At 41.8% G+C, this 12,604-nt stretch overlaps 1 protein-coding gene across 2 annotated transcripts in view; it reads left to right on the forward strand.

Moving 5' to 3' along the window:
* LOC114602030 (cation channel sperm-associated auxiliary subunit beta-like) overlaps positions 1-12,604 on the forward strand; it is a 45,448-nt gene that overhangs the window by 24,316 nt on the left and 8,528 nt on the right. For both annotated transcript variants that reach the window (XM_077924715.1, XM_077924718.1), the window contains 4 exons: positions 670-996; positions 3,807-3,946; positions 6,480-6,689; positions 8,730-8,840. In XM_077924715.1, coding sequence (XP_077780841.1) covers positions 670-996; positions 3,807-3,946; positions 6,480-6,689; positions 8,730-8,840 — 788 coding nt within the window. The remainder of the gene's footprint in view (positions 1-669; positions 997-3,806; positions 3,947-6,479; positions 6,690-8,729; positions 8,841-12,604) is intronic.

Consider the following 12,604-nt stretch of genomic DNA (forward strand, 5'->3'; position numbering starts at 1 on the left):
TTTTTGGAAGGAGGGTCTTTGGCTTATGCTAATCACACTTAAGTGGGGAAATATATAGGAAAAGAATTGTAGGGAGTACTATTCATCTAATGAATATGCCCAGCATTTCCTAATTTCCTATGTAGCCTCTTTTATATGTTCCTCGCCATCCAGTCATTTTTATTTCTACTAGATCCCCTTCCTAAACCAACAGCCAGCCAATCAGTCTCCAACTATGTGTAAATTCATACTTTTCTTATGGAGACAAAATGGCAAAATGAAGGGAGGGTACGGAAGGTGCATCCCAGAAAAGTAAGGTAAGGAGTTAATCTGGTAGCCCCATAAAAAGAAGAGAAAGAGCCCCCAATTTCCAGCCTGTGAATGAAGCATGGGATTTCAGCCTTCACTTGACACTGCCTGCATTTCTGAGGTTTCTGGCAAAATAGAAAGTTTCATGAGCTGTGGGAGTTACAGGGCTGCTGTTGACTAGGAGAGCCACACAGGTAGTGGCAGTCTGTCAAAAATTAGGAATCTAAACTTTATATCAAAGAAGCCATAGCTTCAGGTCAGTTTATCTTTTGTGTAAATTAGGCAAATTCATAGCAGCAGCAGCAGCAGCAACAACAACAACAAAGGGAAATGCAGCTTCTGCACATTGAATGATGTTTTCATTATTTTCTTGTTTTCCAGGTGTGAATATGTTCAAACCAACCGATCTTGAGAAAACAGTGGTGATTCCAGGCAGTAGCAGTTTCTTCATTATTCAAGTTGTGGATGACCAAAATGCTTTAGGAGATGCTACCATGCCTAATAGGGTGCCTTTAAATACAGACATTCCACCTGGGAGGTGGTTCTTGTATGACTTTGGCACTGCAAATACCAGAAAATGGAAAATTGTTGTTGACATATGTAGATATACAATACAACAATTTGATGACCTACCACGCCATGCCATTAAATACTTGGATATTGGGTCAAAGCTGGAATTTAAATTCAGAGTGACTCCAGTTAATGTAGGTAAGACTGCATATATTTCTTGTCTCTCCGCTCTTCAGTATTCTCTATAAAATGTCTGAAAGTGTTTGAAATCATATGAAAGCAAACTCTTTATAAATTATAATCCTCTAATAATTTAGCTGACATTCAGCAAAATGTATTTTACATATATTTTTATATGCATGATTGCTTTTAAAAATGTAATAATAAATATAATTATAACCAAGATTTATCAAATAAACTATCAAAGCTTATCTGACTTCCATAACTTTTGCAGATGTTACATGCTGTGTGTGAGAGAGAGAGAGAGAAGGATTTGGTCATTTGTATCCAAAACTATATTCCATTAAAAATCCTTCAAAAATAAATTAAAAGGCAGATATATTCACAAATATCTAAAAAAAGCACCACACAGAATTCTGTGTGCAATAATAAAATCTTAATATTTCCATCTTTCAAAACATAACAAGTCCTAGATTTGCATTCGATAACATTTTACAGTGGTAACCTCGCAAGACGAAATTAATTCGTTCCGCAAGTTTTTTCTTCTTGCGAGTTTTTCGTCTTGCGAAGCACGGTTTCCCATAGGAATGCATTGAAAATCAATTAATGCGTTCCTAGGGAAACCGACTTCAGACCAGGTCCGGGGACAGTCTGTCCCCCGACCTCTTCTGAAGGCTGGGGGGCGACGAATGGCTTTTCTTCCCACCCCCAGCATTTTAAAAAACTCCGGGACAGCGGAGGACTTCTCCGCTGTCCCGGGGCGATTTAAAAGCCCCCGGGAAGGCAGGCAGCGGGGACAAAGACTTTTGCCCCCCGCCAGCCTTCAGAAGAGGTCCTGGACCTCTTCTGAAGGCCGGCGGGGAGCAAAAGTCTTTGCTCCCCCCTGCCTGCCTTCCCGGGAGAGTGGAGAAACGCAGCGCGTTTCTCCGCTGTCCCCGACGGCTTTTGAAGGCAGGCGGGGGGGAGCAAAGACTTTCGCCCCCCGCCCGCCTTCAGAAGAGGTCCTGGACCTCTTCTGAAGGCGGGCGGGGGGCGAAAGTCTTTGCTCCCCCCTGCCTGCCTTCCCAGGGGCTTTTGCCCCCCGCCAGCCTTCAGAAGAGGTCCAGGACCTCTTCTGAAGGCGGGCGGGGGGCGAAAGTCTTTGTTCCCCCCGCCTGCCTTCAAAAGCCGCCGGGGACAGTGGAGAAACGCGCCGCCCGGGGCGATTTTAAACCCGCTGTCCCGGGTTTTTTTTAATGCTGCCGGGCGTCAGCGCTGCCGCTCGGCAGCATTTTAAAATCACCCTGGACAGCGGAGAAGTCCCCCGCTGTCCCGGGGTTTTTAAAAAACCTCTCCGCCCCCCCGCCAGGCTTCGGAGCAGCCTTCCGAAGCCTGGCGGCGGGAGGAGGTCCGAGGACAGTGGGGAAGAGGCGCTGCGCTTCCCCGCTGTCCTGGAGATTTCCCTATGGGCTTTCGTCTTGCGAAGGAAGCCCATAGGGAAATTCGTTTTGCAAAGCGCCTCCGCGACGGAAAACCCTTTCGTCTAGCGGGTTTTCCGTCTTGCGAGGCGTTCGTCTTGCGGGGCACCACTGTATATTTCTTTGTATACCCAATTGTTGTTGTTGTTGTTTAGTCGTTTAGTTGTGTCCGACTCTTCGTGACCCCATGGACCAGAGCACGCCAGGCATTCCTGTCTTCTGTATACCCAAAGAGAAGTCCAATTTGTTATATGTATTAATTCAGCCATTGAAATAGCAAATGCCTTCAATTTGCTTATTTGATCCTTAATTGATGGTATATTTGAAAATATGTTATTTTTTGCAAGGAATTCATCTCGATTGCTAATAGTGCTGTTGCTAGAACAAACAAAAATGACAACAGGATGAGCCCTGCCAAGCACCTTTAGTTAAATTAAATGCCGATGAAGTAATCCCATTTGTATAAACTTCAGAACAGATCTGTTTATTCATTATGTTTGTCAGATGCTTTCTACAAAACCTCGGAACTCGAACGTAATCTATTCCGGAAGACCATTCAACTTCCGAAACGTTCAAATTCCAAAGTACAGCTTCCAATTGGTTGCAAGAGCTTCTTGCACTCAAGTGGAAGCCGGACAGATGTTCGAGTTCCGAGGAATATTCGAAAACCGGAACACTTCCTTCTGGGTTTTTGGCGTTCAGGAACTGAAACGTTCGGCAACGTTCAAGTTCCAAGGTTTGACTGTACCATGATAAATGGTACTGAAAAGCCACTGAGAACTCCAAGAGAACCGAGAAGGTCACACCTCCCCTCCAAATCTGTCTTGGTAAAGGTCACTCCACATGGCATCCAAGGCAGTTTCTGTGCCAGAACCAGGCATGAGACCCAACTGGAATGGGCCCAGAAAATCAGGGCTTGGAGGTAGCCACCTACCAACCACTTGAACACCTTCCCCTTCATTTTGAAGAAAGGTTTGTTTCAAAATGTATATGTCATATAGATTTTGAAACTAGCGGGATATCCTATTGACTCCCATCCTGCCTACAGATCTTTATGCAACTCTTTATAAGTTATAATCCTCACTCTAATAATTTAACTGAAATTCAACAAAATGTATTTTACATATATTTTTATCCTATTGACTCCCATCCTGCCTGTAGATCTTTCATATGGATTTCTCATTTTGATGTGCATATGCACACAGATGTATATGAAGTAAGGGTACACTGGAATCAGCCAAAATCCTCAAGTATTTTTCAACCCAACTGCAGTCTCAGAGTGGAGCTAAGTTTTTCCTTTTGTGTGTGGTTGTTCTACAGGAAAGAAATATTGGAAATTAACATCATTCTCATTGTTGTTTCCTTCCACAGCGTATAATGTGTTTCATAATAGGCTAATGTACATTGCAATTGGAAGGCCTTCTCTACTGGATGTGAGCACAAACATTTATTTTGACGACAACAATAGCAATTTAATCGATATCACTGTTCATAGTAAATTTTTTGAAAAGGTAACATGCTGCCAGCTCTTTTTAGAGTACCTTGATAAAGTACACACAGCTTTAATGTGCATTCAGACATTTCTTCTCCCCATGTTTTTGTACAAAACAAACTTATGTTGGTTTTAGACCAGTTTAGGCTATGGCTTTCCTCACAGAACCCTAGAAATTGTAGAGTAATGAGACTTGGTTGCTAGATGTGTTGGGAATTGGTTGCAGATGTTAGTAGGTGTGGCGGTGAGCTGGCAGGGAGGGGCCAGCTTGTGTGCTGGGAAAAGGCATTGGGTTGGATACTTAGTGTAACCTGGGGGTGAGAGGGAGCCTCTCCTGTTGGACATGTAAAAATCTCAGGGTACCCTGGTAAAGGCGTCTGGGTTGAAATCCGAAGGTCCAGATGACATGAGGTGGGGGTGATGGGCCAAAGGACTTCCGTTCAGTGGCCAGGGGCTGTCAGCTTAGTTTACCAGCATCTTGAGGGGACCCTTAACCCAGGACTGACATTGTGAATAATCATCCAGCAGTCAGGTAGGATGATTTGGGATACACACCCAATGCCTATGCCAAAACTTCATGGCCAATTTATTTCCAAGTTCTTCTCATGTCGTTTTTGTTGCTTACTTCCCAGTTCCCAAGGCACACTGCGCATGGGCCTGCAATCCCCCTCCCACAAGCACAAGCCCATTTTAAAAGCTATAAAATGTTAATCAGCCAAACGCCTGAGAAACATTTTCACCTGGCAACTAAAGATATGCAATGAAGGCACCAGGGAAGCCTCCCTAGGGGAGCGTTCCACAAATGGAGCTACCACAGAAAAGGCCCGCTTTTGCGATGGCACCCTCCAGACCTCTTGTAGAGAAGGCACATGCAGAAGGGCCTCAGGTAATGATTGCAGGGTCCTGGCTGGTTTATATAGGGTGAGGTGGTCCTTGAGGTATTATAGTCCTGAGCCGTTTAAGGCTTCATAGGTCAAAGCAGCACTAATTGGCAGCCTTTGGGGGGAACGCAACACTGATACAAAACCAGCCACTCATAGTGTTACACTCCTTTTAATAGCCCTCTCCCTACCCCTAATCACCTTCAGGCACCAGTTTAGCACAGACACAGCTATATGGTATAAGACTACACTACAAGGTTTACTGAAAGCAATGGGATGCAAGTTATTAATGACTACAGTGCAATTGTATCTTACACAGGCATTCCGTTCAAAGCAGTCTGCATATCTGCAAAAATGTGTATACTCAAATCATTGGAACTGAACCCCTTCATGAGCATCCTGGGCTCCAGAAGCCCTGAAGTGCTCTTGTGAGATCTCACATGTCTATCCAAGTTCTCTCAAAATCACCCAGGAGCATCCAAGGCCCGTCACACACAGAGGCAAAGCAAGGCAGAGAAAGCTTAAAAGCTACTGTAGTTCTATTGTTATGAATGGGGCCCAGTCCCAGCTAACTTTACCTGATGTGTGACCCTTGTCTTGGTATGAATATATTGTTTGTCATAGGCTTGTTTTGGAGTATTAGATTAATAATATTTAAAATGTTCCTGTGAGAGAGGCATTTGTCATACGAGAATTCTTAAAACTATTCCAATGGACGACAGAATTTGGAATTCTTCTAGTACGTACAATGCACACATGCTGTGCTGGTGAAATGAATGCAAATGCCTTACATCAACAGCCATGCTTGCATGGATAAGGCTCTATGGCAGGGGTCAGCAAACTTTTCTACCAGTGGGCCGTCTCACTGTCCCTTAAATCTTCTGGAGGGTTGGACCACACACGCATGTGCACACGCACGCACACACACTGGTGGAGGTGGGCTTCTCTCTCTCCCCCAGGCCCTCCCCTCCTCCTGCTTTCCTACCTCCTCCGGCGGTGGTTGAGAGCCGGTAGCGGTGGTGGCACCTCTCGTTTCTGGAAGAGCTTCCCAGGTCTGGGCCAGTAGGCATGTCAAGCTTCGGCCGAAGCCCCACAATATGCCCACAGGCCTCTCTGTCCATGGCCTCGCTGGCCAATCTGAAGCCTCGCCGCCTGTGTGCTGAGGAAACCAGGGACGGCTCTCAATTGCCCAGTGTTGCTGCCCGCCCAAAGGCATCCATGGCTTCGAATTGGCTGCGGGAGCTTCCTGAAGCCAATCCAAAGCCACCTGCATGCCAATCGTGGAAGTCAATTGCCGCACTGTGCCAGTTTAGCATGGGGACTGACCAGGCAGGGTCCTCAGGCTGGATTAAAGAGCCCCTCTGGCCTTATCTGGCCCACAGGCCTTAGTTTGCTGACCCCTGCTCTATGGAGTCAGTTACATTAGTCGAAAAACAGTGCTTTAAATGCATTATAAACATGCAACACCAAATAGTGCTGGAGAAAAAACAAAAACAAAATTCTTTGCGATTTTCCATAGTGTTTGTTTTCTTTTGTTATAACGATTTAATTTCTGACTTATTTATGGTGGGTTTCCCCCCTGTGTGTAGATCCATCCCATGATGGGAAGCTAATTATATTCATCTATGTTGGAGACCAAGTAATGTTATGCTTTTTCATAAACATCCCTAGGGTAAAAGCACCATAGCTGTGATTATCGCATTGGGATCTCTCCGATGTGAAGTGATAACTCTTGTCTTAACGCTGAAGAATTCCTGCTCCTATCTTAAATCAATGCACTATGTTCTATCTGCTAAAACCTCTCCTTCGGACTGGCTAGTTGAGGATGTCAGCGCTGAACCAAATGGCTCAGCGATTGCCAGACTTTTAAAGCAGCTACCGGTAAGGATCCTAAATCCTACATTTTAGTTTAGAATTCTTTCGTACCCTTTCTTAAACGTTCTGAACAGGGGAAGGGCACAGATGTACCCATTGTTCTATGAAGCCCCGGGATACATTTTTCCAAAGCCCCACCCAGGCACAAGACTCCTGAGTTGGATGGATTTAAGTGTGGCCCATGAAACAGAGAGCAATGCTGAGGACATCACTACACTCTCTGGCATCTGTGTCAGTGAAGCAGACAGGTAAAAGCTAACTTTTCTTCTGATAGAAGGCAGGGTCAACATTTCCAACTGTCTTTTTTAAAAAATCATTTTTTTAAATGTTTCATTAATAACAATCATATGGAGGCCACATTAATTCGATGCCAAATCATGCCAAATCACAATACAATCAAAAGAGCCAACTAAACAGTTCCGAATTAAACATCCCGTGTTCTGGATATCAGGAGTTGATGTTATTCCTTGATCCTGCGCCAATTCTCTTAATTAGTCCAAGTTCCACAATTCCGATCTTAATCCTTTGTTCTAGCAGCCACTGATGTGATGACTTTCAATCGTGTTTAATAAATCCAAATCCATTAACTTGCAGAGGGAATTTATATTCTGTAGCTGTGTGAAGTATCTGTTTACCTTCTTCTTTTCTTTAATGTTGTAATCAGACAATTTTCTTCAACATTGCCCCTCCATTGAAAACTCATGCGTAGGTAAGCTCCATTTTGCCTCTCTGAAACCAAAAGCAATCCAGGGTCCGGCCGCGACTTCTGATTAACTTCCAGTGTTTATCTCCTTGTTTTTTCTAACAAGTTGGTGTCTCACCAAAACAGTAATAAATCAGAATTAGAGCTCTCTTTAGTTGGCAATGTTACCAATCATCACAGTATTCCACACAGTCTATTCTTTCAAGCACTCCGTAAAAAAAATTATAAGTTCTTCTTGAATCCCTCTTGCATTCCCTATATAGTTGTAATCCATTAGTAATTTCATTCCATAAGTAATTTCATTCCCTTCAACCACGTAGCATTCCAGTTATGATAATGAGAGTTCTCCTCATATCAAAAGCTTGGCACTCAGTGGCTGATTCATTTCGCAGGTTACCATTCTCTTTCTTCCAAAACACGTCTGTTTCTTAAGTCCAAATTCAGATACATCTTAAAAGAAACAGAGATACCTCCGCTCATGGCGACTGCATCGGGGAGTTTCCAATACGTGCAGTGCTATGCCCTCTGCGTCCCTTCATTACATCTGGGCTTCAGAGCTCTTCTCAGGATATTTGAATCAGAAGCCCTTTTATTTCCTTTCCCCCCTTTCTCCCCCCCCCCCCACTCTTTTATTATTTTCATCTTCATGTTTTTTCCCTGCCTTCCTTTGGTCCTGCTTTTGGTGGTGTTGTTTTTATGTCCTCTGCTCTGGGTCAATGAGGGGGTTGAATGCACATGAAGGTGAGGGCTGGCTGGTGAAGGACCCTGTGTGAGAGGCAGGGAAGGGAAGGTCTCCCAGGGTGGGAGGCTGGAAGAAGGGAAGCTCCCAGGTGAGAACTGGGAGGAGCCACCCCCTTATGTGTGAGACACGGCTTGAGACCTACCTTTGAGAGAGGATTGCATTTCTCTCTCTTTCTCTTTCTGTTTTCATTTAGATTAGTTTGCTTTTTTAAATTTGTTCTTTCATCTGTATTAATAAAGCCTTAATAAAATTTTATTTTAAAAAAAAAAAATCTGTGCTGCTGGTAATAAGTGTATGAATACAGGGTTGGGGAGATGATACAAACCAGTCTTATTTTTCATCATATAATTTCCCCCTTTTTTCATTTACAAAGATTATCATACAAATAAATTTATATAACCAATTAGAAAATATCAAATGTTTTATCTTTTATCACTGCATCTCCAATTCATATCTATTTACTATTTATCCTTTGTATTTTATTTAAATTATTTTCACTGCACATTTTTATGTCAGTCCCACTAACGATTTAAGTTGTTTGCAAAATTTCTTCAAATAATCAATAAATTTTCCCCATTAAAATGTGTTGTTTTTCATACAGGTGAACTACAGGCCACCATCTGTTTTGGGAATTGCTGTTCCACTCACAGAAAACTTCTATAATGCTGACCCCAGCAAACCTAAACTGAGGGATTATTTTACAAATTCAAAAGTAAGTCTTCATATTTTTTTTATAATGATGTTTTATTAAGTTTAAAAACACATAAACAAACAATAAAACACAATAACAGCACAAAATCTCACAATACACAAATACAAACAATTAACCTAACATAAACAAAAAGAAAAAAGAAAAAAAGGAAACTCAGTACACACCTAAAAATATCAAATATAAAAACACAAATCACTCTTTCCCAATTTCTTATCTTTTGATTAACTTACTTTCCTGACTTCCTCACGCCTCCCTTTTTTGTATCCCTTTTTAACAGTTCTTTCAGCAAATTCATATCATTGTCCTTACTTATTTTATCTTTTTACTTTATAATTTCCAATTTTAATCTATCCTGTTACTGGAACCCCTTCATTTCATTTCAATGTCATCAGCATTCATACATTTTATGATACTTCTGTAAATAAATTTTAAATTTCCTCCAATCTTCTTCCACCGACTCTTCTCCCTGGTCTCGGATTCTGCCAGTCATCTCCACCATTTCCATATACTCAATTACTTGGGTCTGCCATTCTTCCAAGGTGGGTAGATCTTGTGTCTTCCAATGCTTTGCGATGAGTATTCTTGCTGCTGCTGTAGCATACATAAAGAAAGTTCTATCCTTCTTTAACACCAATTGGCCAACTATGCCCAGGAGGAAGGCCTCTGGTTTCTTCACAAAAGTATACTTAAATATCTTTTTCAATTCATTATAAATCATTTCCCAGAATGCCTTAATCCTCGGGCACGTCCACCAAAGATGAAAGAATGTCCCTTCAGTTTATTTGCACTCCCAACATTTGTTATCGGGCAAATGATAGATTTTCACTAGCTTGACTGGAGTCATGTACCACCTATACATCATTTTCATAATATTCTCTCTCAAGGCATTACATGCCGTAAATTTAATCCCGGTGGTCCACAACTGCTCCCAGTCAGCAAACATAATATTATGTCCTATATCTTGTGCCCATTTAATCATAGCAGATTTTACCGTTTCTTCCTCCGTATTCCATTTCAACAGCAAATTATACATTCTTGATAATATTTTAGCATTGGGTTCTAACAATTCTGTTTCCAACTTTGACTTTTCCACCTGAAAGCCAATTTTTTTGTCCTGATTATAAACCTCTCTTATTTGAAAGTAGTGTAACCAGTCTCGCACCTTCCCTTTAAGCTTCTCATAACTCTGCAATTTCAGCTTGTCACCTTCCTGTTCTAAAATTTCACAATACTTTGGCCATTTTCCCTCCATATTGAGTTTTTTCATGGCTTTCGCTTCCCTGCCACCTTGGAGTTTTATTCTCCAAGAAATCTTTGTATCTTGTCCAGACATTATATAGTGCTTTCCTGACAATATGGTTTTTAAATGCTTTATGTGCTTTAACCTTGTCATACCACAAATATGCATGCCACCCAAATACATTATCATAACCTTCAAGATCTAGGATGTCAGTGTTCTCAAGAAGTAGCCATTCCTTCAACCAGCAAAATGCTGCTGATTCATAATAAAGTTTAAAGTCCGGCAGGGCAAACCCCCCTCTATCCTTAACATCAGTAAGTATCTTAAATTTTATCCTGGGCTTTTTGCCCTGCCAGACAAATCTGGAAATATCTCTTTGCCACCTCTTGAAACAGTCCATTTTATCAATAATCTGTAATGATTGAAAAAGAAACAACATTCTTGGCAATACATTCATCTTGATGACAGCAATCCGACCTAGCAAGGAAAGCTTTAAATTAGACCAAATCTCTAAATCCTTCTTCACTTCTGACCAACATTTCTCATAATTATCTTTAAATAGATTTACATTCTTAGCAGTCATGTTCACCCCCAAGTATTTTACCTTCTTTACCAATGTCAGATCTGTTTCATTCTGAAACCTCTCTCTCTCAATCGGCGTCAAATTTTTCTCCAAAACCTTAGTTTTTAACTTGTTTAACTTAAAGCCTGCCACCTGGCCAAACTCCTGAATTAATTCTAAAGCCCTCTTGGTACTGGGTATTGGCTCTTGTAATGTCAAAACCAAATCATCTGCAAAGGCTTTAAGTTTGTATTGTTTAGCCCCAACCTGAATACCCTTAATCAGCTGGTCCCTTCTGATCATATTTAACAAAACCTCCAGGACGGAGATAAAGAGCAATGGGGAAATTGGGCAGCCTTGTCGTGTCCCTTTCTCAATTTTAAATTCGTCTGTCACCATGTTGTTTACTATAAGTTTCGCCTTCTGTGCAGAATAAATCGCACCTATACCATTTTCAAAATTTTGTCAAACCCCCATCCCCTGCAGATTTTTCTTCATAAAATTCCAAGAAATGTTGTCAAAGGCTTTCTCCGCGTCCACAAATATCAAAACCGCTTTTGTGTTAATATTCACTTGTAGCTTTTCCAAAATGTTAATTACATATCTCATATTATCAGATAAATGTCTACCAGGGAGAAAGCCAGCCTGGTCTTTATGTATCATTTCTTTTAAAACCTTTTTAAACCTTTTAGCCAAAATATCAGCAAAAATTTTGTAATCCACATTAAGCAGGGATATGGGACGGTAGTTCTTAAGTTGTGTCTTCTCAGACTCAGTTTTAGGTATAAGCGTTATGAAGGCCTCTTTCCACGACTCCGGCGCCTTTTTCCCCTCCAGAATTTCATTGCACACCTCCTTTAGTGGTTGAATTAAATAGTCCTTCAAAGTTCTGTAATATTTGGAGGTTAGTCCATCAGGTCCTGGAGATTTTACCTATCCTGAAGGCAGACACTATCTTGAAGTCCTTATCTGGCTCTAGGCCCCAAAAGTCCTCAAATTCCTGTGTAAGGGATTCACACAAGTCACCTCCTTCCACGTCCGGAACCGCCCTGATTCTTAGGTTATTCTGTTTATCTTTTAATTCAATTAGAGATAGTTGGGCCTTGTGCTCCTCCAATTGCTTGTTTATTGGGAGTATCTTTCCCTCTACCTCTGTCACCTTCTCTTTCGCTTCTTCAGCAATTTTCCTTGTCTCTTTAGATTCCTGGAGCAGCCGGTCGATAGCCTGAGTGTTGGAACTAATGGTTGTCGTATTTAAATCAATTTTGGCTGACAATTTTTCCAAAGCTCCAAATATTTTGTCCAGTGATGCATTTAATGTCTCATCAGGGCCTACTCCCTTCGTTCCTGGTTGCCAAGTATCCTCTTTCTCTGGGAGAGATGGAGCTACTATCGACTGTCTTCGTTGCTGCTGCCTAGTTTTTATCCTTTGAACTTTTTCCTGGGGTTTATCCTGATCCATAACTTTATCTTAGAGTCCCAAGGTCGTTTTTTTGCCCTAGGCGAACTCTACTGTCTCACCCCATTTTACAATCCTCCATGTTTTCCTGTTCTATCAACAAGAGGCAGCAGAGGATTGCATGCATAGCTCCTTTTGCACTATTCCATATATTCAAGATAATGATATTTTACATCTGATTAAAGACTCTCAAAGTCCACAGTATCAAGGCTGCTTAAGAATATGGAGAGTGTAGAGAAGAAAAAGGGAAAGGCTGAAAAGCAGGCAGAGGACTTCATCTGCAAAATCATTTGCTGTCACCCAAGAGCCCCAATGTCCATTCAGCTCATTTGTCTCTTGCTCAAGAGAATGCTTCTCTTCAACCCAACTGCATATCACGCTTCCTGTTCACTAAGGAACAAGAGTTATTGCATAGTTCTCTTTGCCCTGACTCTCCCTTTCTTTCTAACAACCTTTTCCACCAAATTTGAACGTAATGGGTTCTCCAGTCCACTGATAGTTGA

Source organism: Podarcis muralis, chromosome 1 (genome assembly GCF_964188315.1).
Source record: "Podarcis muralis chromosome 1, rPodMur119.hap1.1, whole genome shotgun sequence".
Taxonomy (NCBI): domain Eukaryota; kingdom Metazoa; phylum Chordata; class Lepidosauria; order Squamata; family Lacertidae; genus Podarcis; species Podarcis muralis.